General features: G+C 42.3%; 3 protein-coding genes and 1 long non-coding RNA gene across 5 annotated transcripts; all 4 read left to right on the top strand.

The window, feature by feature from the left end:
* Positions 1–7,555: 7,555 nt before the first annotated feature.
* LOC4329168 (uncharacterized) lies at positions 7,556–12,525 on the top strand. 2 transcript variants are annotated; one of them, XM_015767384.3, is made up of 7 exons: positions 7,556–8,097; positions 8,197–8,349; positions 8,940–9,086; positions 9,385–9,537; positions 11,670–11,792; positions 11,884–12,037; positions 12,211–12,525. In XM_015767384.3, the coding sequence occupies exons 1-6, from the start codon at positions 7,966–7,968 to the stop codon at positions 11,959–11,961; spliced, it is 786 nt and encodes a 261-aa protein (XP_015622870.1). In that variant the 5' UTR covers positions 7,556–7,965; the 3' UTR covers positions 11,962–12,037; positions 12,211–12,525. The 2 variants fall into 2 exon arrangements, with proteins under 2 accessions (XP_015622870.1, XP_015622872.1); XM_015767386.3 differs by having other exon boundaries at positions 12,279–12,525.
* A 434-nt stretch (positions 12,526–12,959) lies between these two features.
* Positions 12,960–14,043, top strand: LOC4329169 (uncharacterized). The gene is made up of 2 exons (XM_015767387.3): positions 12,960–13,589; positions 13,741–14,043. The coding sequence occupies exons 1-2, from the start codon at positions 13,203–13,205 to the stop codon at positions 13,783–13,785; spliced, it is 432 nt and encodes a 143-aa protein (XP_015622873.1). The 5' UTR covers positions 12,960–13,202; the 3' UTR covers positions 13,786–14,043.
* Positions 14,044–19,512: 5,469 nt separating this feature from the next.
* On the top strand, positions 19,513–20,445 carry LOC107280090 (uncharacterized). Its single transcript, XR_001543150.3, has 3 exons — positions 19,513–19,725; positions 19,811–19,901; positions 20,001–20,445. It is a non-coding gene; the product is annotated as an uncharacterized lncRNA (long non-coding RNA).
* A 521-nt stretch (positions 20,446–20,966) lies between these two features.
* Positions 20,967–25,122, top strand: LOC4329170 (uncharacterized). The gene is made up of 2 exons (XM_015767827.3): positions 20,967–21,398; positions 24,435–25,122. The coding sequence occupies exons 1-2, from the start codon at positions 21,086–21,088 to the stop codon at positions 24,800–24,802; spliced, it is 681 nt and encodes a 226-aa protein (XP_015623313.1). The 5' UTR covers positions 20,967–21,085; the 3' UTR covers positions 24,803–25,122.
* Positions 25,123–25,505: the final 383 nt, after the last annotated feature.

Raw genomic sequence — 25,505 nt, forward strand, 5'->3', positions numbered from 1 at the left:
TTAAAAATCACCCGACAAATGGATAGTCAGTCCCATCTGAAAGTAGACTCCACAAGCTTTCCAACAAGTATTCATGGGCCCTGAAATTCCTTCTAGATCAGCGGCTAGGTCCGTTTGAAATTGATGCTGTCAGGAGGCCCGAATCCGAATCCAAAACGTGCACAACTTAATCTCTTGTCTTCTATGGGCCAAAAGTGACATGGTGAGATGAAAGAAGACTTGGAGAAGGTCTTGGTTTGGTCCCCAATCAACTTCTTCAATCATCCATGCATTCCTTACGCTCGGTCTCTTTTCTTTCGCCCAAGCAAGTACCTCTGCAAACGAAAACACACAAAACTCATTGTGTAGCAATGTTTGTTCAAAATATAACAAGTAAATCTAATATAGAACATATGCACCTTTGGTTGATTAATACATAAAGTAGCCATGGTTATATCCGAGCTAGTTGTGTTCTCATCATCCTCCCCTTCTTGATTGGAAACCGTCCTCGGTTTCACCTTGTCATGGAGCGTATTGAACTTATCTTTATCTATCACATCCGGTGAGGAACATTTCTTGATGGTCATATGATTGGATCCTGAAATCTTTGTAGTCGAAAAACCACTACACTCCCCTTCTTGCAAACCAACCTGTAACTCATTTAAACAACTAGAGAAACTAGATAGAGAATAACTTATACGCATGTGGTGCTCTAGACAATACATTTCATCATGAAAAGGAGGTATGGTCAAATTTGAACAAATATATACTCGATGCACATTATATTCTTCTTTACTATCATAATTGCCAATAACATGAAAAATCACATCAGAAGGGCATGGCAATTCAAATCTAGCAAATAATTTCTTCTCTAAACAGTTGAGTGGACAAAGATCATCAAATTGAATATATCCCCAAGTATTTAAAGAAGATAGCAATTTAAGCTCTTCATTCTCGCTAGCAATGTGAATAACATGTTTAAACTCAACACATAATGGCTCTACTATAAAACTATCATGTTCATTCACTAGTTGTGGCACGGATATAAGTGAAGCATCTCACAACTCTTCTTTATCACAAGAAACATCAAGCAAATTGTTTTGTGATAAAGGTATTTCAACAATTGTTTCCACTATGGGTTGCTCTAACGTAGCATAAGTAGTGGACATAGTTGGCATATCATAAATATGCATACCTTGAGTAGCTGTAGCACCATTATCATTACCTTTTTTTCTCATCTTCAGAAATTATCGGCGCTTGGTCAATAGAACATTCTTCAAGCATGCATGGAGCTATAGATAAGTCTTTTTTCTCTTCGTCTTTCTTCTCCTTCTCATTACCTTGGTTATTCTTAGATGCCTGCAAAATATTAGTATCCAAAACAATAGGCACGACATTACGTTCATTTTGTAATAACTTAGACTTAGTTGAAGGTATCACAATAGTATCTTTACTGGTATCTCTGAAAGTCTCATCAATTCTATTTTTTGTCCTTTCAATACTATCTTTGAAAATTTCCTCGATTCCATTCTTCATCCTTTCAAGATTATCTTCGAAAATTTCAGTAAAACTCATGGGTACCAATTTCATTTTCCGACCATTATGTCTAAATGTGTATGTATTAGCAACAAAATTATGTGATCCATTATTATTATATACCCATGGTTGACCAAACAACAAAGAACATGCTTGCATAGGGACAAGATCAAAATTGGCAGTATCATGGTAATTCCCAATCGAAAAGTTTATTCTCACAATTCTATTTACCTTGAACTTACCACAAGAGTTGAACCATTTGATGTAATATGGATGAGGATGCGGTTGTGTAAGCAACTCAAGTTTCTCAACCAAATCTGAACTCACAAAGTTATTGCAACTCTCACTATCGATTATAGTACGACATGCTCTATCCTTAACCATAAACTTTGTTTCAAATAATTCGTGATACTGCCATTGCTCCGCTTTCTCCATTTGAGAACTTAGCACTTGTTGCACCCAAGTACTTTCATCACGTGCACCTTGTTGGTATCGCTGATTTTGAGCGCCACTCATACCTGTCATTGCAAACACAAAACCAATAACAAACAATGAAGGTTATCCCTAATAATCTGCTATGCGGTGTAGTGGTGCCCCTCAATAACTCAGCCAAATGGAGCACCTTACCAAGCTCTTACAAGTGTCTTACCAGCAATGCTAAGGACGGTACAACCGGTGGCTGGTTCGTGACACCTTGAAGGACGTGATATGGCGATTGCAAGGATCAAAGCGGTGCTGACCAGAAGTATATATGTGTAGCTTGGGAGGCACAATATATAGTAGCAAAAGAACGTAATTGTGCTAATTAGAAAATGCAAAGTTGAATAATAGTTCAAAGTACTAGTCAATGTGCTGGCCTAGACTAGACTCAACTCTAGCTCAAGCAAGCACCCGGCACCACCACTAAAGACTAGATATGAATCAATGCACAACTCTGCACTCTGATAACATACTCAAAGGATGAATGATTTTTTTTCTTTCTTGGTGCAACTTTTTTTAAGCACCTTTCTGCCTTTTTTTTTCTTTTTTTAGGTGCGGCTTTTTTTTACTTTTTTCTTCAACAAAAACGGACCACTGACCTCGAACAGGGACTCAAATGTAAATATGAATATTACAAGAACTCAAACACAAAGTGCAAAACTAAAATTGGATCATCTCAAAAATGGATTACTCATATCATGTAGGTTCCGTTTTTATAAAAATATCTCAAATCCGCTACTTAACAATTCTATAAATAGGGAAATACGGATAGTCACGGATAGATTTGATCTGATACGGAGTCTCTCCTCATGCGCACACAGTACTCCCCTCACGCGCACAGTACACGCACACAGTATGGCAACTCCAAAACCGTTTGATAAAATTTTCTCCAAATCACAAAAATGGAAACTCGACGACGAGACGATTCAATTTTTCAAGGTCCTGGCAACAACTGACGAGATGAAAAACTAGACCCAAAACTGACATACAACTCACACACTTGAGTGATGTACCCTAGACCTAAGTGATGAACAGATGCAATACTCAAAACTAAAAATTAAATCTAAGACTAAACCAGCACTCGACACGACGATGCAACCTAGAATTTAACAAAGTAAAATCTAATAGAACAATGCAACGGCTCAAATTGTCTAGGTAAAGAATAAATATTTTTGTGTGGCAATTTTCTGGTTATGGGAAACGGGCAACCGCGCTCTGATACAAACTGATGAGGGAATGTTAGGTCCTAATCTTCTGATAGGTATTGATAAACAATCGATTTGGGCAGAGTCGCGACATAACTCGATCCGGCTTCTGAACGAACACATTACTGAGCTCCGCAATCGCAGCACCACGTCTCCTCTAGTTATCAACCGTGCCGAAACCCGGTTGACCTCGCTGAGAAGGCTAATCCTTGCATGAGAATCTAAGAACACAAGCAAGAACAAGATAGATTGCAACCAAATTGCATATGAATAATTAAGTACACGAATGGGGTTCCACAAACCGATCTAGCGGCGAAACAGTTCTTGACAGAATAATCTAAGCAAAACCCAACTCTAAACGTTGACGGCTACTGAATAAATGTGATTAGGGACGTCCTAGGGTTGCCCTAAGGCGCACACCCCCTTAGGCTAAGCCCACGACACAATTATAAGGCCCAAAACTCAAATCAGATTTGGACTGGATGAGATACGTGGCTTGTTTTGCAGATTCTCGGCAGCTCAGTAGGAATTTTAATGTGGGACCAAAACCATCTGAAAGTAGACTCCATAAGCTTTCTAACAAGTATTCATGGACCCCGAAATTCCTTCTAGATCAGCGGTTAGGTCCATTTGAAGTTAATGCTGTCAGGAGGCCCGAATCCGAATCCAAAACTCGCACAACTTAATCTCTTGTCTTCTATGGGCCAAAAGTGACGTGGTGAGATGAAAGAAGACTTGGAGAAGGTCTTTGTTTGGTTCCCAATCAACTTCTTCAATAATCCATGCATTCCTTATGCTCGGTCTCTTTTCTTTCGCCCAAGCAAGTACCTCTGCAAACGAAAACACACAAAACTCATCGTGTAGCAATGTTTGTTCAAATATATAACAAGTAAATCTAATATAGAACATATGCACCTTTGGTTGATTAATACATAAAGTAGCCATGGTTATATCCGAGCTAGTTGTGTTCTCATCAGGGTACTCCTCCGTATTTAGATCCGGTTGTATGGTCATGACGGGCTGTCGTAAGGAACTCGGTAGTCAGAGGTGGCTTCTCAAAGTACCAGGAGGGCATCGGATAAAGGGTATTAGCTAGTATTTCATATGACTAGAATGTATATATACTATGTATACTAGAAGTATAGGAATAGATTATCTTTCTCTTTTCTTTCCACTTAGCTTAGATAATTTAGTATGAGAATGAGTAGCTCAACTGCTTGTGTGTCACTCTACCCTTGGATTATCTTAACCAGTGCTTAGACTATGATTATCACAAGTAATATATAAATTATTAATTAAGTTCTCTCTACATGATCTTCCCACGGAATAAAATAAATATAATACCCTTGGAATACTCTCGGGTGAAATGCTACAATGGTATATCCGTGCGCTTGCGGATGAATTCTATAACCATAATATACCCGAGCATTTCTGCGTCATTGCTGGGAATTATATTCTTAGTAATGTCGTTAAGAAATACCGACAGCGGTATCATCCAAGTGCTAAAAGGATGTTGGATCAAAGCCGAAATTAGTGTCCGAGTTCAAAGCTAAAGATTGCAAACACCTGTTTCGACAGATCTGGCTCAGCCGCCTTGTTCTCCCCTTTGCCGGACCTTGCAATGGTGGTCGTCCCCGTGCAGCAACTCCAGTGTGCTCATGGCCTACTTGCTGGTCAACCTTCTCATCTATTGGAATTGTGTTGCTCTCACGGAGACAACTGTCACGCCCAGAAATTTAGCCTAAATTTTCAGACTATTTTATTTATTAAATCCCTGTCCAGTACCAGCCAGGGTACACAAAACGACAAATTAATATACAGATCCAAACGTAAATAAAGCATAAAATATTTACAGAAGAGGCGCTTGGTCCTCACACCGAAAAGAAAGTAGCAGCAGCGGAAAAAGGCGATCCTACCAGGGCTTCAGCTCCACTCCACAGGCAAAACTCAACTGGGGTCTGAGCCTTGGTCCCCTAACTTCGTCTTCAGCTCAGAAGCACTACACATCTGAAAAGGGAGAAAATAGCAAGGCTGAGTACAACCACCGTACTCAGCAAGCCACACCAATGATGCAGACGTGCAAGGGGAACACACGGACGGTTTGTGGCTATTTGCATAAAGGCGGTTGCAAAGCATTTTATTGAGCAAAACAATAAAATATTTGGTTGATTAAGGTAACATTAAATCTCCACTGATCAACGCTACACCACGTTGAACAGGCCCAACCAACCCACCTGAATTAACCAGTTCATTAACCAATTATTAAGGATGGGACTAATCACGGTGAATCTAGTCGATCGCCCATAACCGCGGGCACGGCTATATGAATAGTTTTACTCTGGGCAGAGGTGCACAACTGTACCCACAAGACACAATCCACCAGCATGTCACCGTACCTGCGCAGACATGTCACCATGTCGAGTGATTGTGACAAGACCCTTCATATAACTCTCCCCTAACCATCCACACCACGCAAAGGTTTCACCCCCACCCCCTACCCCAAAGGTGGGCAGACCCCTCGTGCGTCGCGATGAATCCGACAGCTGGACAACCGGACACCCGGCCGACCCAACTCCATCACGCCCACCCTCGCCACTAGTGTCTAGGAAAGGGTCGAGTTATACTACAAATCAAGCAGTTACCCACTCCCGCTTGTGGTAAGCACTGTAAGTCTTCCAGGGTTTCCCGTGAACCAGTCCTTAATTGCTATGGGTGCGACCAGCAAAAACCATGCACCCACAGCCCACCATTCAGTCACATTTTAGTTGGATAATTACGACCAATGAATATTTGCATGAGACCCACCCAGGTTCATGAAAAAAGGCCCCCAAATATCCATCATCTAACTCTCCGCCACCGTACACGAAAAAAAATAACATATGTAATTTGGATTTCCTGTCGCAACGCACGAGCATCTTTGATATTCTTAAAAGAAAGATAAACGAGAGAGATGAAAGGAAAAGGTTCACTTGAGGTCCCTAGTCATCGAGTTTCAAAATTGTCCCTGAACTGAAATACCAAATATAACATATCCCTAATCTTGCAAAACCAGGTCACATTAGGTCCCAAGGCACTATTGCTCCCCAGTTTTGGTGATGTGGTGGCTGAGTCAGCGTGGGGCCCATGTGGGGTCCCGCATGTCAACCGATAATCTTCGCCCACCTATCTCCCCTTTCTTCCCATCTCAACCCAGACCTCTAGGGCAGCCGGCAACAGGTGGGGAGAAGAGTGGCGACTGACGACTGCGTCATGGACCTACACGGCGAAGAGCGCGAAGAAGCGAAGTAGGAAGGGCTCCCGACATGTTGTCCCCTTGGGTTACACTGCTACATCGTTGCATAGCAGTTCGTCGCGCATCTGCACCGCGTCCGTATCATGGTCGTATGCAGCCACACCGTCAAGATTGGCGAGAGGATCTCCAAGAGTTGGGAGATGGAGTATGTTGCGACGCCTGAGCATAGTTGCGAGCACCACTGACTCCATGAGTGTCCGTGCATGCACGCGAAGAGGATGCCAGACGCTGAATCACGGGAGAAGTGTGTGGTGGCCGGTGACCAGTAGGGAGAAGGGTGGCGGTTGTTAGGCGGCAACGGTAGGTAGAAGCCCGACGACGACGCCTGGCGATGAGTGGGGAGAAGGCTGGCAGCCAACAAGAAGCTTGGCGGTGGCGAGCGGTGAGAAGGGCGCATGCGTTGGGGACGATGCAACCGCAATATGGTGTAGATGGAGTTGACCTCGAAGACGATGCGGTGGAACCGCGCGTGCGCCTCTGCGAATGAGAGGCAGAGCTCGGGGACACCTGAACACATCGGCTTTTGAGCAACTCGACGAGGGGTGGGGGAGTATGAGCTTGGGGGATAGGAGCTTGGCCAGCGTGACGAGGCAGAAGCCCCATCCTTCGCGCGTGCAGGTGAAGACGACATTGCAATTGTAGTTGGGACCTGCACCGCACTCCCCGCGTGCGCAAGTCCATGATGTGAGCGCTCCCGGCTATTGGGAGCCACGTCAGCCGGTGGCCTCCGCCATCGAGCTTTTCCCCGCCGACCGACACCCTTCTTCTCACCCATTGACGGATGCCCTGGAGGTTTGGGTTGAGATGGGAGTAGAGGGGAGTGAGGTGGAAGAAGATTGCCGGTTGACTTGTAGGATCTATGTGGGACTCAGCCGCCATGTCAATAAAACCGAAAAGATACTACCTTGGGATCAAAAGTGACCTGGTTTTACAATATTAGAGGGTTCAGGACCGTTTAAAACTCAATGACAAGATAAGGGACCTTAGATGAACTTTTTTGGGAGATGAAAACATTCCAGCCTGTGCGTATGAGTATACGGCAGCAAACCGCTGCACGACCTCCGCGGCTCCGCCTCCCCAATCCGTCCCGTCTCCTCGCCTGCCGCTGGCATCCTGCTAGCAGAGGTGGCGCCAGCGTTCTCCTGCTCCCGCCGCATTCGCTCGCCGGTGAGCATCCTAATCCATCCCATCCGGCCTCGGCCTCGAGTTTCTTCTCCTCGCCTGCCGCTTGCGCCGATCCCCATCCTGCGAGGAGAGGTGGCGCCCGGCGTCCTCCTGCTTCCACCGCATCGTCACTCGCCGGTGAGCATCCCTCTCTACCCACACCTCAACAGTTTTTCCTGTTCCACCCTTCTTCCTCCAGTTCTTCCCCAATCCCTCGCTCCGTCGCTCACAACCCGTCTCCTGCTCGATCCGAGCGCCTCACGAGAGAGAGAGAGAGAGAGAGAGAGAGAGAGAGGAGAACCGCAGGCGATGGCTGCAGCTTGCTCCTTCCGCTCCGTCGCCCGAGCTCCGCCGCCCCTGCGGGGTCTCGCCAGGAGAGGGGTTGTGCACTGCTGCAGCACCGCTCCTCCCAGCGGCGGCACCTCCACCTCCTCCTCCAAGGTGCCAGCAACCCCCCGTATGTTCTGGATGCGTAGATAGGATAGAGACGTAGATCGTGACTTGCTTGCTTGTATTTGCTTCTATCCATGTGCTGTGAAGCTCGTCTTGGAGGTCAAAGAACGGCTGGAGAGGGAGCATCCGGGCCTCCCGACGGGCAGGAACGGGAGGGATGATGAGGAGATGATCCTCTGGTTCTTGAAGGACAGGAAGCTCTCCGTCGATGAAACAGTTTCTAAACTGACCAAGGCCATTGTATCCTACAAACTGTGCTGACATGAGAAATATGACATTCATTTCCTGTTACGATAAATGCTCTTGTTTTAGCCTATTGTTTCGTTCATAATTTTCTTTATGAAACCTAGATTGTTCTGTTCTATAGTGCCTCTATAATGAATGTTTTTCTTAAAATCACAATCCATGTAAGGTATTGAAAAAGCATAATAGAGCCAGATATTTCTAAGTTCAATAGTGCCGCTTACTTTTACACTTTACCGCAAGAATTTTTAATACATAATGTGCTATTTGGATACATTCGCTGATGGGAATATTGAGTTCTGGTGGAAACTGGAATTTAAGTGATTCAGTCAAACTAGTGCCATATTCTCTTTTCTAAACTTGCATATGCTTAACTGTACAGTGTTTCATATACGTCTTCCAATTCTTTTACAAGTTGTATCTCATTTTCTGGGAGAAGGCATTACATGCTTGAACCTTAATTGCTAAGAACTACACTTGTTCCTATTCACAGAGTTGACCTAAAATCACACCCCCTTGGTAAAGCTCTATGTTATATTATCTACATTATCCTATTTGTTAATGAGTGTTCCTTACATCCACATTAGAAATGGCGCCAGGATTTTCAAGTCTCAGAATTATCAGAAGAATCGGTTAAAGGGTTGTATCAAACTGGCAAAGCATATGTGCATGATTCTTTTGACATCTATGGTAGACCTGTGCTAGTAGTGGTGGCGTCAAAGCATTTCCCTTCTGTAAGTTCTTTATGTTGTTAACCATGATTTAGACATGTTGAACTTTTGATGTTTCTTAGCCTAAATAGTGGGTACAGGCATTCTCAAAGCATTAGAACAGCACATGGAACAAAGTAGAAGTGTAGAACTACAGAATTATTTGTGGCATATCATTAGAACTTAGAGTGTCTGAGAGCAACTAAAAACATGATTTACATATTTACACAACACAGCTTCATTTTGACTTTGTACTCTGATTTCTGTTTAGTGTCTATCTTTCTGATAATCTCAGTTATGTTACTGGTCCACACAATTACAGAAACAAGATCCAGTTGAAAATGAGAAGTTGTGTGCCTTTTTAGTTGAGAAGGCATTGAGTAGACTTCCCTTGGGAACAGAGAATATACTTGGCATTTTTGATCTTCGAGGATTTCAGGTGGAAAATGGTGATCTCCAGTTTTTGAAGTTTTTGGTAAGTTGTGTTCATTCATTCTATGCTATTCCCAACTACGTAGTTGTCCCTCAGAAGCTACTAACCAAGCATTTCAGATTAATTGCTAAGTCATTGGAGGGTTGAACATGCATACAATTATCACTGGTGAAAGTGCATGTAGGCCCCTAATTGTTTTGATGATTAATGACAATACGATTAGAGAGGACTAGCAATTTTATTTAAGTGAATGTGAAGGATTGTTAGTCTATGACGATTTGTAGCGCAATGCATATCTCAACGAATGCGACAAAATCATGAGTTGCTGCAATGAGCAAAAGGTGATCTTGTTTATTTTTATTTCTTTGGGTCACTAGGAAAGCCGTACTATTAAGAGAGATGATGCATTGACGTATGAGGAGTGATGTATGTGCTCAAAATCTATTTTTAAAAGGGTTTCTCCTCAGTTTCTGTGTTCTGGGAATTTTTGGAGTTGTCTGAAACAGATTTTTGGAGTTTCCGAAAATAGACATAACTGAATTTCGCTTCTGGAAATTTTCGGAGTTGTCCGAAATTGATTTTTGGAATTTCCGTAAATGACTGAGAAGCCAAAATCGATTATGTAAATTTTCGGACCCGTTCGAAACTACTTTTCGGAATTCCCGAAAATGACAGTGAAGGCAAAATGTTTCTGTAAATTTTTGAAGCTGTCCGAAATCCATTTTTGGAATTTCCGAAAATGTCTGCGCACCAAAAAACGTTTCTGGAAATTTTCGGACGTGTTTGAAAGTAATTTTGAGCCTTGCTTTCTTGTTTCCCCTTTCCACCCGTGTTTGACTTGGATTTGGTGTGTGTGAGAGAGAGTTGTGGATTCGAGTTTGTGTGAGTGCTTGTTGGCTTCGTGAAGATTTGTGAGCACTTGCATCGTCTCCGGGAGTTCATTGCATCATTTGTTACTCTCGGAGGTTGAGGACTCCTAGGTGGCTAGGTGTCACTCTCGAGCCACCAATGTACGTGTGGTTGGCCAGGAGAAGTTTGTGAAGGTCGGATCTCACCTCCGAAAGGGAAGAGATATCACTAGTGGAAGGAGTGCTTTGTGCAATCTCTTGAGGAAAGGTTTAGCGAAGACCCGGCTCTTTGTGAGCTCCTCAATGGATAGTAGAATCCCCTAAAGGATTCGAACTCGAGGAACAACTCATTGTGCAGCATCCTCACTCCTCTAGCTTTGCTTGTTTGTGCTGCTATAGGTCTAGTTGTTGTTTGTGCTAGTATTTTCCTGTTGTAGGCAGCTAGATCTAGAATTTACTTTGAATTACGCATACTCTGTCATTTTCGGAAATTCCGAAAATTCCTACTCCCGCGTTTACTTGAGTTTTTGAATTAGCCTATTCACCCCCCCCCCCCCCTCTAGGCCTAATTGACTCTTTCAACCGGTTTGCCTTTGTTTATCAAAGATAAAAAAAAAGTTACTTTCATTAAATACCAGTTTGTAATAGTATAAGAATGCTAACTAACATCATTACTAAACAAGAATTGCCTGCTCTATGTTATGGGCATGGGCCAAGCCCATGCAGCAGATTAGGCATGATATGTTAGGAGTAAGTCATGATATATTATCTAGTTAGAAAAGATATGAGGTTTATAAGAAAGTTAGAGCCGTAGATATTGGATTGGTTTCTAAAATACTAGAGATTAGTTCCTTCGATGTCAAATCTGTCCTTATATATAAAGGGACCCCATGTACTTTATTACCAATCAATCAATGAAAATCTAAAGTTAGCCTAAAGTTAGCCCTAAGCCTCAGAACTTCTTTTAGTTTAGTAGGGAGAAAATTATAGTAACATTTTCAATACAAAACAAACAAACTATCAAAATATATTCAATGCTTGATGTAAGGAAACTAATTTGATACTATAAGTGTTGTTATATTTTTCTATAAACTTGGCCGAACTTTTAAGAAGTTTGACTTAAAAAAAGTCAAAGCAACTTATAATATGAAACGGAGGGAGTACTAAAAACAGACCATGTCCTGTATATATTCTACGATCATAAGTTTGTACTATTATGTTAGTTGAACCATTGAAACTTGCTGGCTTCCACGCTTGATGCATATTTTCCACAAACCATTTTGTTTTCTGTACTCCTGTTTACCCTACTTCCCTAACTTTGTTCAGATTGATGTGTTCTACTATTACTACCCAAAGCGGCTCGGGCAAGTTCTTTTTGTTGATGCACCGTTTGTGTTTCAGCCGATGTGGCAGCTTGTTAAACCTTTGTTGAAACAATATGCATCACTGGTCAGCTTCCCTCTCTACCCCTCTGCATAGAAGTTATTTAGCAAATGGCACTTAATCTTACCCCTTCACTGTTGTTATTCCTGCACATAAGGTGAGATTTTGTGATGTCGAGACAGTGAGAAAAGAATACTTCACAAAAGAGACTGTACCTCCTGATTTCCGCAATTAGGTGCCATGAACTGTTTATCATCTCTGTCACCACTGGGTTGTTGCTCCGAAGAGACCGTTGAAGTACCTAGTGACAGGTCAGTGCTGATTCTCATTGTTTTGTCTTTGGATATCAGCTTATTTTCTTTAGTGGGAACCTAGCTCTTCTAATCACGAGTAGGGATTTATTCTGTCCTAAAAATTGAATGGCAGATATTTTAATGCAACTGAACTTGCTGCTTTGAATTTTTGTGTTTTTTCTACTTGCTAGGAGAGCTCCAAACCATCGAGACTGAGCTAAATTGTATTGACATGATTTTTGGACTTCAATCTTGACAGTCAGGACCATCTCGAAATCATTAGCTAGTTGCTCAAGAATGTCTTGGGTGCTGTCGTTCCTGGATGGACGAAGAAAGCCCCCTGCAGTTGCTCGAAAAGGCTTTAAAGAATGTATCCCCATCATCTGTTGCTGTTTCCTTTAGTATTTAAACTGTAATAGGAGTATGTAACTTGACTAAACAGTAACAAAATTTTATGAGTTCCAAACAAAAACAAAAGGAAAATAATACAGTTTTATCCTAAAGTATATTACATGTGCACTCTATTCACAAGGTTCCAACTTAAATTTGTCCCTGCATCAGTTACCACATGCACTAAAACACTTGTGATTACCTTCATTTTTCCACAATTACACTGGTAGGTACATTTCCACAATTACACCAGTAAGTACATTTCTTGGAAACCAATCTAGTAACCCAAGCAATGACACCACAGCACATTAACCCACCTCCACCACTCAAGTTAAGGCACCCCAACCAACCCTACCGAGAAGATTTGGTTACTCCAATCTCAAGAAAACTACTACTCCTACTCCGTAAACCACCAGTCCTTGCCAAAATCATCGCCATTTTGCCAAGCTGGGCATGCTTCACATGCACGCGCCGGGCGGCGCGCGCAGGACGCCAAACGGTGAAACGTAAATACACGCATCGATCGATCCAGGCCGCGCGCTCAATGACTCCGCAAGCGGCAAGCGGGCGCAAGGAGTGTGCGGCACTCTCGGCGTCGCGGTCACGGGCGGCCTGTGCGCGCATTGGCTCATTCTTGGCGCCACCCGCCTTAAGAAAGCTCACCACCACCACCACGTACTACAAGCTGCTACACCGCTACCTAGCTAATCTAGCTGTCTCGCCGTCCTGATCCATCCTCGATTCATTGGCGTTGGCGTTTGCTCGAACTCGAGCACGAGCGAGCTAGCTGCTAATGGGGATCTGTATGTCATCCGTGGCCGTGTGGAAGGAGAAGGTCGTCTACGCGGGGCGGCGGCGCGGCGAGGTTGCCGGCGCGGAGGACGTGGGAGGCGTTGGCGCTGGCGGCGGGTGTGGTGGCCCGTACGGGCTACTGGGAGTCGACGCTGACGCCGACGTGCTGGAGATCGAGGAGGAAGCGGCGGAGAAGGTGGTGAAGTGCGGGGCGGAGGCGGAGGCGGCTTTGACGGTGGCGGCGGGTGGCACGCCGGCACGGCCGATATGGCAGAGGAAGGTGCTGATGGGCGTCAAGTGCCAGCTGCCGCGGTTCAGCGGGATGATACTGTACGACGAGCGTGGCCGACCGGTGTGCAGCGGCGTCCGGGACAGGGCGCGCGACAAGGTGAGTGAGCCATATCATCTCTCGCGCGCTAATTAATTAAACTGGGCCTGCGCTTTTTGCCTTTTGCACGAAGTGGCATATGTGTTCTCGATCAAATGCTGCATGCGTAACTAATGGCGCGCGCGCGGCTCGTTGATGTCAATCTCTGCAGGAAAAGCACGCGGCGGCGATCATGGTGCTGAGGGACATGCTCTAGCCTCTTGGCCCCTAGCTCGCCGGCCGGCCGGCCGGCCACTCGCCGTCCCCGGTGGCGATAGATCTTCTTCATCCCTCTGCTTTCCTGTTTCAGTTAACCGGTCGATATGTGTGTACATCTTTTTGTTTCATGGGTTGTCCATTTGGCCGACTACGTCGTCTGTCTCAGTAGTGATCAGTAGCTACTAGCCAGGAGCCCAGGAGTATGTATCGGGGAGGTAGTGAGGCACCGAGAGGCAATAAAAGGGTTGTCTATGCATATTGGTTGTTGGGAGTGTTCTTGGCATCCTGCATCCTGCTTGTGCAAACCTATTGTGATTGACTACAGTGTTGATAGTCAGGTGTTGTTTTGCCAGCTTGGAGAATATGCATGATAGGAGCATGGCTCGCGCGCTGCCAAAAATCTCAATTCGATACTACGTGAGAACGTGACAAAACAAATTATTATTTATTAGATTGTATGGAAGACGCACACGCACCTCAGCAGTATATACACATGACACACAGCGGCTGAGCGGCATACTACCACACACATACCACACTTACAAGTGCGTCTCAATGGCTCAAGAGAGACCCAATATTAAATCTATATATGAACTAACTAAATCCCTATTAAAGATACATCTACATGTGTATAAATGTGTGCTAAACTCAGAAGGATGGTCGTGTACCCAGTATCCAGCAGCGGAGTGCCAGAGCCACGTGAAGGGTAGCTTGGGCTTGAGCCAACACTAAACTTCAGATAAACTACATGATTGAGCCCTACTCCTGATAACTTACCACCTCCGCCCTTGCTAGTATCCGCATACATGCAGGGGCGGAGCCATCGCCTGGTCTCGCCAGCGAAAACTCAATTAAATTTTAATAATGATGAGTAAATTGATGATGAAATTTCTATAGCAAATTCTAATTATATTAAAGTTTACTCGGGTTCAAAAATCTTTCTGGCTCTGCCCGCCCGGGTTCATCAGCAACTCCATTAAATTTTAATATTGATGAGTAAATTGATAATAAAATTTCCATAGCAAATACTAGTTATATTTAAGTTTTACTGGTTTCACAAAATTACTAAGCGTACTCGCACATGCTATATTTATAAGTATTAGGATTTAAACCCTAATAGGTAGAGTTCTACACATACAACTCCACTACAATACCATAACCATTATAGTGTTGTTGGTTAATTGTGATAGTGATTTTATAAAAGTTTCTTTTATAAAATAACTTTGATCCCGCCCTTGGATTTGCAAATGCATCTATTGTTTTTAGATAAAATATGGTAGGGTCTTATGTAAACACAAGTAATACACCTTATATCTTTTATAGAACACTAGAAAAATACCCGTACGTTGCAATGGGCTCTAATTATATTAGATGAGTTGACTAAAACTAAACCATCACTCTCACACTCTGACTAATGATGATATGATATGTTATACAGTGTACATGAAGCAAATAGATATTCTCAGTCTAGTACATTGTTGGTTAATAATGATGGACCCAAAAGATAGATGGTGGCCCCCACTTGTCAGCTAGGTGGGTATGTAGAATCAAGGAAGCCGACTAAAGGGTTTTAAAACTTTTGGCTAAAACCGGCTTTTGTATGCGGAAGCGTAAATCAAAACGGTTTTGCACAATTCAAAACCTAAATCAACTAGTCTCAAGTAAGTGCACAAAGAAGCTAGCCTATGTTAAGGTTTGCAAGCCTAGGGTGGAAATAGCACAAATAAGCTCTAGTATGTAAACTTGCTCAAATGTAAATGCAACAAATAAATGAGATAAGAGACAAGGGATTTTTCACCGAGGTTCGGAAACTCGTCGGTTTCCTAATCCCCGTTGAGGCAAGCTCAACTCCACCGCTCAACCACGAAGCTACCGCACGCCCCCTTCGTCAAGGGGTGGGCAAGGTGGGAGCCGGCCCATGGAGAGGACTACCCAAGCCTCGATCACTAGGGTAGTTCTTCCTTCACTCCGAAGGTGGTGAACTCCAAACCAACTCACAATCAGCATCGGGCCTCCTCCACAATCTCCTCAGAGAGGTCACCAGGCAACACCTCCACAAGCCGTCTAGGAGGCGGCAACCTCCAAGAGTAACAAGTCTAGGATGCTTGCCGAGGATGATCAAGTGCCACACTAGCTATAACAATGAAGCAATGCACTTGGATTGGCTTAACTCACTCTCTAACACCTTACTAGATAAACTAAGTGCACAAGGGTGTGAGAGCTCTTGCAAGGGTTTAAGATAATGCAATGGAGTGCCAAAACCTTACCCTTGCTGCTGGGGAGTGGATATATATACCCCCAACCACCAAAACTAGCCATTGGAGTCGAAATCCCCAACTCTGTGCTCTGCCGGTCAGACCGCCATAGAGTGGACAGTCAGACCGGACTACTTTGTAACGGCTAGAAAACTAGCCGTTACAGGGTAATCACTGAGCCCACTCAACCTGGCCGGTCTAACCGCAGTGTAGTGGCCGGTCAGACCGTCCATGGCTCGGTCAGACCGCCATCGGCTCGGTCTGACCGGTTGCGGCTCTGGCGGCTCTGTATCGCCACCAAACACCAGACCAGTGCAAATAGACCAGTAGGGCCGGTCAGACCGGCCTTACCACGCCGGTCAGACCGGCTAACAGCCCCGGTCAGACCGACCTAAGGCCCACGGTCACACCGCAGGTCACTTTTCAACACAACCAACCGTTAGTAAAACGGCGATATCTCTTGACTTGGATCTCGGAATTTGGCGTTCTTGGACTCTATGGAAAGCTTATTCAAAGGGCTATCCAACCCATGAATAATTCATCCAAGAAACACAACTTAATTCAGGGAGAAAGGGCTCACTCTCCAAAGGATATCCACCGGACATACCCACAAGATGTCACTCACTCCTATTGGACATACCAACTTCTCTCTTTGTTTGGGACATGAGAAAACTCATCACACTTGGCTAGACAAGACCACCAAATGCACCTACATGCATATGAACTAATATGGCACAAGATCATCTACGTGCTTGCTTCATAGGCCCCTCTTGATAGTATGGTGCCTATCTAGCAAATCCGGTCTACACCAAACACCAAGACCGAGAAAAGACTACGAAAACATTCTTAATTCAATTATACCTTTGCCTTGTGCCATCCAACTTGGGGTCAATGCTTGAGTCAAGATCAACACTCGTGACCATTCGCTTGAACCATGTTTATGCCGAGGTCTTGACCATCCTTTGTTAAGGCTTTCTTCTCATCACAATCTTGACTTCATTCTTGTCGACATGGCGATGTCCTTGGCTTGGTGACCATCAACCCATAGTGTCATCCATTAGCCTCATCACAATTAGACCTATTCCTTTACACATCTCAAAGGAGAACATTAGTACCAACAAATCGATTGTCATCCTCCACTTGGTGACCAACCGGTTGCATATGAAATATATAGATATGTTTGTTGAGTATTCATTAACATCGCAAGTGTCATATACTCGTATGCAAGCTCAAATGCAAAGATCCAATATAAATAATAGGTGAACAATAAATGTATAGGATTTGCTCCCCCTAAATATATGCATACAAATAAATATACAAGAGAGGCAAGTGTATGCATAAGTTATGAAGAACCAATGGGGTTTATCCTATACACATGGAGAAGGCATGTAGCAATGATAAAGATAAACAAAAAACACATACCTTCATGATCTCCATGTTCTCAATGTAAAGGAGACTAAATAAGATAAGACTCAAGTAAACATTAGTCTCACACTTATATAACAATAATATGGAAATCATATATATGAACCTATCAAAAAGTAGGAGATAAGAAGTGATACATATCACTTTATCTCCATGAATTTCATCCTTGTCATGATTAAGGTCCATCACCAAAGAATGCATATCTACCACATCTCATTATCGGGAAATAACCTTGTTGAAAACTTATGTAAAAGAGAGGTTAATCCCATAAACATCGGTTTATCATCTATCACCAAAGCAACAATTACACAAATTGTTTAATCCAAGATCTTTCAATATTTTCTCTCTTTTGTGATAGATAATAATCCGATATAAACAATATAAAGAGATGAGATGAAAGATGATTTCAAATCAAGATGGAAATCTTATAATAAACAAAATATAGAATAACCTCCCCCTCAAGATGTGCATACATATGGATATAAAGGAACACATATGCACATAATCAATCAAGATCAATGAGAGAGCTCACACTATATTTTGGATCCACAAGAGAGACCAAGTTAGAATATGTGAAGTTTAATACATACATCTCATCATTTTTACTTTCATATCCAAATGAGACTAGTCAAACAAAAGCTCATAAAATTGTTAGTCTCATATAATTAGATTTGTCATTAATCAACAAAACCAAATTAAGGCACTTAAACTTACAGGGTATGGCATAACCACCATCACAGAGTCTTTAAAAATATTATAGATTAAGAGCTTGTCTAGCGGTAGCCCAAAAATATTTCCCTACATCTTTTTCTTTTTTGGAATCTCTGACGAGATGGTTAAGCTTTAAAAGATATATCTCTTCAAGACATATCCTAAACTTGATTCTCTAAGATAAAAAAGTGAATGGCCTCCAATGCTCCCTCCTCGATACCACATGATATAGCAGCCCTCCCTCCTCGCTATCTAGGATAGGGAGCAAGAACACTTCCTCAGAAGTGGAGAACAAAGAAAGTTCAGCATTGGGGATTTCAGTTTTGGGTATGCAACTGTTAGATCCATTTTTTTTTTACGAAATCCAAAGATATAGGATTGCGATCTGCTTCGGGCTTCTGTTAGCCATACTCTCATCAATACATAGAAACTTGAATTGTTAAAAAAAAAAAGCCACCTTTGATCTCTTAGTGATGGTTTTACGTGCTAGGACGCTCAAACTGTTCCAATATAAGATTCCTTTTGCAATCGCCAAAATATACAAAATCCTACGATATTAGGGGCATAATCAAGAGTAGACCAATTAGGACCAGAGACCTCTCCTAAGTCTAAATGCCCATTGAAATAATACTTCAAAATTTAAAAATTAGAAGAAAAAAAGTCAAATACATACTCCCTTCGTTCCATTATAAGTGCAACTATAAGTTTCTGTACCCAAATTTGATCATCCGTCTTATTTGAAATTTTTTTATAATTAGTATTTTTATTGTTATGAGATGATAAAACATGAATAGTACTTTATACGTGACTTATGTTTATTATTTTTCTTTTAAAAAAAATAAATAAGACGGACGATCAAAGTTGAACACGAAAAATCATGGCTACACTTAAAATGGTACGGAGGGAGTAGAAATCACGCTGTATGAGTAATTCTCCTAGCTGAAGTGATGTCTTGGCTCCAATACGAAGACATGATGTCACTCGCCAAGTCACAGTATTAATAAAAAGTTGTTGGAAGAAAAAAAAGCAAAAGTAAAAAAAAAACAAAAAAAAAGAGAAACAATTATGATAACAGCTCCAGTACGTGTAAGGCTTAAATTGATTTTATAGTACATAAAAACAAGGGTTAATTAGATTCATGCCACTATAAATTTCACTGTTTTGAAAAATACCATTACTATTTACCAATTTTAAAACATACCATTATAACTTCATATGTATTGGAGATATGCCATTACATACCCTTTCACTACATTCATAAAAAAAATATAGACCAAAATACCCTGTCTTCTTCTTTCATCCCTTTCTCCCTTTCCATTCTCTTTTCTTTTGCAGGCAACGAACTCCGACGAGCAACCACCCGCGTCATGCTGCAGGCCTGCAGCAGGTCCCTGCCTCCATTTACGGTAACTGCGGCGGAGAGAGACAGACTGAGGAGAGAGAGCTCCAGTGCTTGTCGTCGCCGCCGCCACCGCTGACGAGTTGCAAATGGTGCGGCCTGTGGGGTTCTCGCAAGTGCTCATGGATCGATCTGAATCTAAGCAGAGGTACTCAAAAATTTCTCCTGGGTGTTTGCTGTTGTGGGTGATGGAGATAAAGTTCTCATTTTTGTGGGGTTGCGATTGTGTTTAGATCTGAGGGGTCTCACACTTGGAAGAAAATTTGTGTGAAAAGGATTATCTTGTCACGTGAAGAACGTTTCTGCTGATTAATCTGAATTCAGGTAATCGGTTTGGTCCTTTTATTTATGGAGAAAATGGCTTGTGCTAACTAATCCCATGTTCTTCTTGTCCCCTGATGATCCTTCTGGCCTGTGCTCAAGGCGATCGGCCACCCTGAATGTCGTGTCCTGTGAGCATGGAGGTCGCTACCCCACCTGCTCCACTCGAGCAGCCGCGCCGAGTTCCTGGACGCCTTGCGCCGTTGCGGGGCGCTCTCACCAGCGGCGCCGAGGAACAGACACCTTCTACAAAGCTGCAGAGCACGCCAGGCAGCAGAAACGGCAGGGAGTTCTTCCAGCGGGACGTGCGACATCTCGTCAGAATTTATTGTCTGGAAGAGGAGATAGAGGGAAGGAAGAAAGGATGAACAGAGAAGATGCGGATATTTTGGTCCAAAAAATTTGATAAACACAGTGAAGGGGTATGCAGTGGCGTATCTCATATAGTTGTAAAATTACGATGACTTCGTTACAAATAGACAAATTGTAATGACATATTTTAAAACTGAACAAATTCTGATGGTACGGATCCGATTAACCTTAAAAAGAAACCATACTACATTGTGATAGTCGGCGCATGCATGTTAAAAATCAGTCTAAAATATGATAGAACCAACCGAGTAAAGAATTGTTTGTGCCTGTAGCAGTTTGGCTATGATTGGGGGATTCTTTTTTTCAACATGAGTCCCACGATTCGATTTAACACTACATATAACCTTATCTTTTTCTTATACTTATGCTTATATTTATCAGCTAATATTTGAATTTTCAACCTCAAATTTAAAATTAATTTTTTTATCTAGATTTATTTTTCAGTCTTTTTAGATCACTAAGAAACGTATATAAAAATTTTATTTATAAATTACTTTTTATTTGTAAATATACCATTTCACTTATTTCATGAAACGATAGGGCTGGGCCGTACACACTTATGGAACCGAACGTTTATCCGTGATCCAAGTATCCAACACTACAGCGCATGGTCTGTTCCAAACCCCAAATCGAAGCCAGATTCATGTCATCGTGTGTAGAAACTAGAAACTGGAGTACAAGTGAAGAAAACAAAACGAAAATTTTCTGATCCCCGCCTCGTCCGAAGCCCTAAACCCCCAAACGCCGCCTCCTCCTCCTCCTCCTTCCTCGATTCCATCGAATCGAACCACGAAACCAATCCACGCGAGGGCAAAATGATCCAGCTGCTGTTCCTGGTGCTCGTGGCGGAGGCGGCCGTGGCGGCGGTGCTCCTCTTCAAGACGCCGCTGCGGAAGCTCGCCGTGATGGGGATCGACCGCCTCAAGCGCGGCCGCCGCGCGCCCGTCGCCGTCAAGACCGTCGCCGGCGTCGTCCTCGCCCTGCTCGCCTCCACGCTCTACAGCATGGCCGAGATCAGCGGCCGCGCCGGGGGAGACCCCGAATCCGGCGGCGGCGGCGGCGGCGCCTCCCTCTCGCCCACCGACCAGGTCCTCTTCTCGCGGCACCTCCTCGAGGCATCCCTCATGGGTAGGTGTTGGCTACTCGATCAAATCGGTTCTCGTGTGCGCCGGCCCGATGCGCTTTCGTCTTGGGTTGGGGATACCCTTATTGCTTGTCCTTTCGTACTAAACAGTAGTCGTATCGTTTTTCACAAATGTAGAAATCCATTTCGCACAAACCTTCAGTCCGATCGCTACTGAATGACGCGCTTTCCTTAGGTGTCTGAAAATGTTAGAAGGAATAAATGAATAAAATGATGGCTTAGGCTATAGAGAGTCGTAGCTGGTCTTGGAGCTGATTCCCATAATCATGCCTCAGGGATGAATGCACAAACAGGAGTGAACAGGTGAAATAATCTTATGGTCTAATTTAGGCATTTTCTTGTACTAACGATACATCAAAAGTTCAAGAAAAGTCTCAAGTTGTTCGACTGGAGCAAACTCAGTTCCTTGAGAGGAATTAAACTCAGCCAGTTGGGCTTCTTGCCGCCTGACCATCTGAGCTGTTTCCTGTTTCTGTGTTTTGATTTCATATTTATCTAAAAAGTATACTTTTCCACCACTGAAAAGATTGTTATGAGCTCATCCCATGGACTGTAGCAGTCAACATCTGATGAGTGTTCTGAGTAAGGACAATAAAAATGTGCAGTGTGAACTTGGGGGTGGAAAATACAACAATGTTGCTTCTTGCTTGTCTACACTCATCTTTTAGTCTAAGGAAAAAATGATTATACCATTAGGAAATGCTTCTCGTATATTCCACTTATTTTAAGCACCTCACATCTATGCCACTCTTCTACTATGTTAACGAGAACTGCTCAACATTAGTGACATAGACAACATTTTCCTTTTTCTCTATTGCATCTGTTGCATGCATTGTGTTCTGTAGTCAGATTATATATATAGGTAAACATAAGTATTACAGTAGTGCCAGTGTGGTCTGTTGTACACTTGTACTTGTATGGCTTGAAGTTATATAATGATCATCAGTAACTGAATAGGAAAAAAAATCTTTCACGTTGAGGGTGCAGAGCTACAAACTGATGGTTGCAATGATTGTCTGAAGGATTAATTCCTTACATGGTACTGTATTGACTACTCGTGAAATACATTTGTCTTTCGTTCATAATGTGGGTCCAGGCCACATGTCATTATGCCAATGAGAAAATGAGTGCATATAATGGATAATGCAAATATTCTGTGTTATTTAAGGAAATTTTCCCATATAATAAGTATTAAGGATTGCATGGTAGTGGTTATGCAAGGCCAAAACACATAAATAACTAGTTGCATGAGTATACGTTATTGATGAAGGTTGCATTATGTGATGTACTTATGTGTAAACCCCCAGCATATTTTATGTTTACACGGTGCTTTCTTTTGCATTCAGTCATCCAATGTGGACATTCTTTCTTTCAAAATTGGAGTTCTTTTCACTCCAAAGCACATTGCATATCCCTTATGCCTTTTTCTTTAAACCCTTTGATATCGTTGATGTCCATGCCAAGGTAGTCCTAACCATGAACCACAGCCAAGGATATCTTTGATTTGCAAGACTGCAACATTCGTCTCCTCTAAATTGTCCACCCTGTTAACTTCCAGCTTGGCATGTATAGTTCTGACATGCCCTTGACTTCTAAGATGCACTGTGACACAACGAGCAGTTAACTTACTTATCATGGAGATCATTGGCTGAGCCAGTGCAGCCAGCTGTGCCCACTGCCCACTCTTGTACAAGTTTTGGTCTTGAATATGGTTATAGAAAGTGCATATCTGCTTAGTTCAGTTGAAGATCCCAAGTCTGCATGCATGTGGGTTGTGAAATGGTCCATATTATGTTCAAATCTCAGGCTGCCTCTGATAAAACGAAAATGTTCTCATGCATATAAGAACTTTGCCACTAGGTCCCCCCCCCCCCACGAATTCATTTAAAAACATATCATATTTCAAGCTAAAGCTATTAGGTTAGCCAGTTTCTTTAATGGCAGTTAAGTTTATACTTGTCCTCTTGTCAGTTGTTAGTTTAATTTAGCATTTGGTTTACTTGTGTAATACACTAGTTCAGGCTTGGTCACTTTAAAGCTATGCTAGGTATAGAGGTATAGTATACTAGGATCTATTGTAGTATCGTAGAGGATTAGAAAGTTGAAACCATATATTGATCTAACCGCAAGATATTCTCATGGCACACTTGTTTCATTTTTTCTAAACACTGTTCCAACCTTTTTTAAGAAAAGGATAATCAGTGGCGGGCAGCATTTCATATGTTCTAAAAACTACACAAAATTAGTGTTTTAATCCAATCGGTAAAGGTGTAACAGAGAAATGAGTTCAGGAAAAAAAAATTGTTATGTAGGACGTGTGTTCTATATCATGCAAAAAAAAATTGAATATGTGAAATGCATTATATTAGATAGTGAGTGGTTGTTCGGAGATTAAGCAATTTGACAAAATATGAGCAATATGAGGTGGGACCACCGTTCTGGCCCATGATATGTTTATATACTAATCGGGCAATATGTTTCTGTTTTTCTTTTGAGGGTAAATATGTTTCTGTTTTGAACCAATAACTTCTGCGCTGAAAGTTCAATATAACTCAGACTTTAAAAATAACCTCCTAATCTTTAACTGATTTATACTGAAACAAACTAGATAATTCCATGGCCTCCTAATGCTACAGTTGCATTAGACAATTGCTGTGGCTGATGGGTGGGGTGGGGCTAATGTTAACAGTTTCACCAATGGAAGTTTGATTTCAATAATTCTTGCTTGCTACACTCCCATAATATTTTCTTTTTCTGTTTCAGTAGTGCAATCACTAATTTCATCAGATCTGTTTTTTTTTTTCATTTTGTGGAACATTGATGTGAAGTAGGGACACATAAGGTGCTTTGTTTCTCCCCTATAAGGCATAAGCTGGAGAAGGGGGTGTGAGGATGGAATTAGCAGCTATATATATGGAATATAGTCTTTAATTGTTCTAAAATGTATTCCACTGTGTTCCTTAGTTCAGTATGTATATTGTCCTATGTTGAAGTTCTGAGCATTTATGATATTCTTTCAGGGTATTCCTTATTTCTTGCTCTAGTTATTGACCGGCTCCACCAATACATCAGAGAGCTACGTGGGCTAAAGAAGAATGTTGAGGCCGTAACTAAGCATAATAAAATGTTGGAGGAAGCAAAACATGGAAGATCTGAGGAGACAAAGAAATACCAAGAAGAGATTGGTGCTCTCAATGAGGATATGAAGAAACTGAAGCTACAAGTCCAAGAAAAGACAGAGGAAGTCCACGTTGCTGAGGACAAGGCTCTTGCTATTCGGAAACAATCTGAAAGCCTGCTGCTTGAGTATGACCGTTTGCTGGAGGACAACCAGCATCTCCGGGAGCAGCTGCAGTCAATTGACCACAGGCTCTCCAGTCCAAAATAAGTTCAAGTGTAATATTTTTTTTTCCTATGGGATTGGAGAACCTAGTCAATATATTGCTGCAGAAAATTTTCCATCACAGTTTTGGAAAAAAAAAGTTTACTTTTATCGTAGAATACCAAGAAATTCCTGGCGGTAAAATCATTTGGATTTAATGCTCATATAATATGCTTTTAGCAGTATTCTCCCTTATCAGTTTTATCATCTTTGCTTAATTAGCTTTTGTAATATATACCCGTAGGTAAGTTCGAGCATCATATTGTCAAGCACTTTACAATTTTTCCATGTGTGGTTATTTTAATAATGTCTGTTGGTTGCATTCACATGAATCATGACCAAAACTTAGTGTGTGTGTGTGTGTGTGTGTGTGTGTTTTGGTTGGACTCATTCCTGTGTTAAATTCGCCAATTGCATTGCCGGTACCATAACTTCAAGGCGATTGCAATCTAATGATGTTGTGAATGCAAGAACCTCAGTCTCCATCACACGCTGCATGAGCTCAGGAGCAATTTCTCTTTGATTATTGGAACTTGTATTTCTTTCTGGAAAGGGAAAAAAGTATTTACACTGCTTCAGCAGCTGAAAGTGTCCGACCATTTCTAGCTATATTTTCTGCTAATATCAAAATTATTTATTCGTGAAGCCTGTAAAACCATCTGCGACGGCTACTTTCATGTAAAGTTAAGTTAGTCCATTATCTTAAAAA

The sequence above is a fragment of the Oryza sativa genome, chromosome 2 (assembly GCF_034140825.1).
Source record: "Oryza sativa Japonica Group chromosome 2, ASM3414082v1".
Taxonomy (NCBI): domain Eukaryota; kingdom Viridiplantae; phylum Streptophyta; class Magnoliopsida; order Poales; family Poaceae; genus Oryza; species Oryza sativa.

Coding starts and splice junctions, on each gene's coding strand:
- LOC4329170 (XM_015767827.3), top strand. CDS start 21,086: ATGATCCAGCTGCTGTTCCTGGTGCTCGTGGCGGAGGCGGCCGTGGCG. Junction 21,399..24,434: donor CCTCGAGGCATCCCTCATGG/GTAGGTGTTGGC, acceptor ATATTCTTTCAG/GGTATTCCTTATTTCTTGCT.
- LOC4329168 (XM_015767384.3), top strand. CDS start 7,966: ATGGCTGCAGCTTGCTCCTTCCGCTCCGTCGCCCGAGCTCCGCCGCCC. Junction 9,087..9,384: donor CGTCAAAGCATTTCCCTTCT/GTAAGTTCTTTA, acceptor ACACAATTACAG/AAACAAGATCCAGTTGAAAA. Junction 9,538..11,669: donor TCCAGTTTTTGAAGTTTTTG/GTAAGTTGTGTT, acceptor AACTTTGTTCAG/ATTGATGTGTTCTACTATTA.
- LOC4329169 (XM_015767387.3), top strand. CDS start 13,203: ATGGGGATCTGTATGTCATCCGTGGCCGTGTGGAAGGAGAAGGTCGTC. Junction 13,590..13,740: donor GGGACAGGGCGCGCGACAAG/GTGAGTGAGCCA, acceptor CAATCTCTGCAG/GAAAAGCACGCGGCGGCGAT.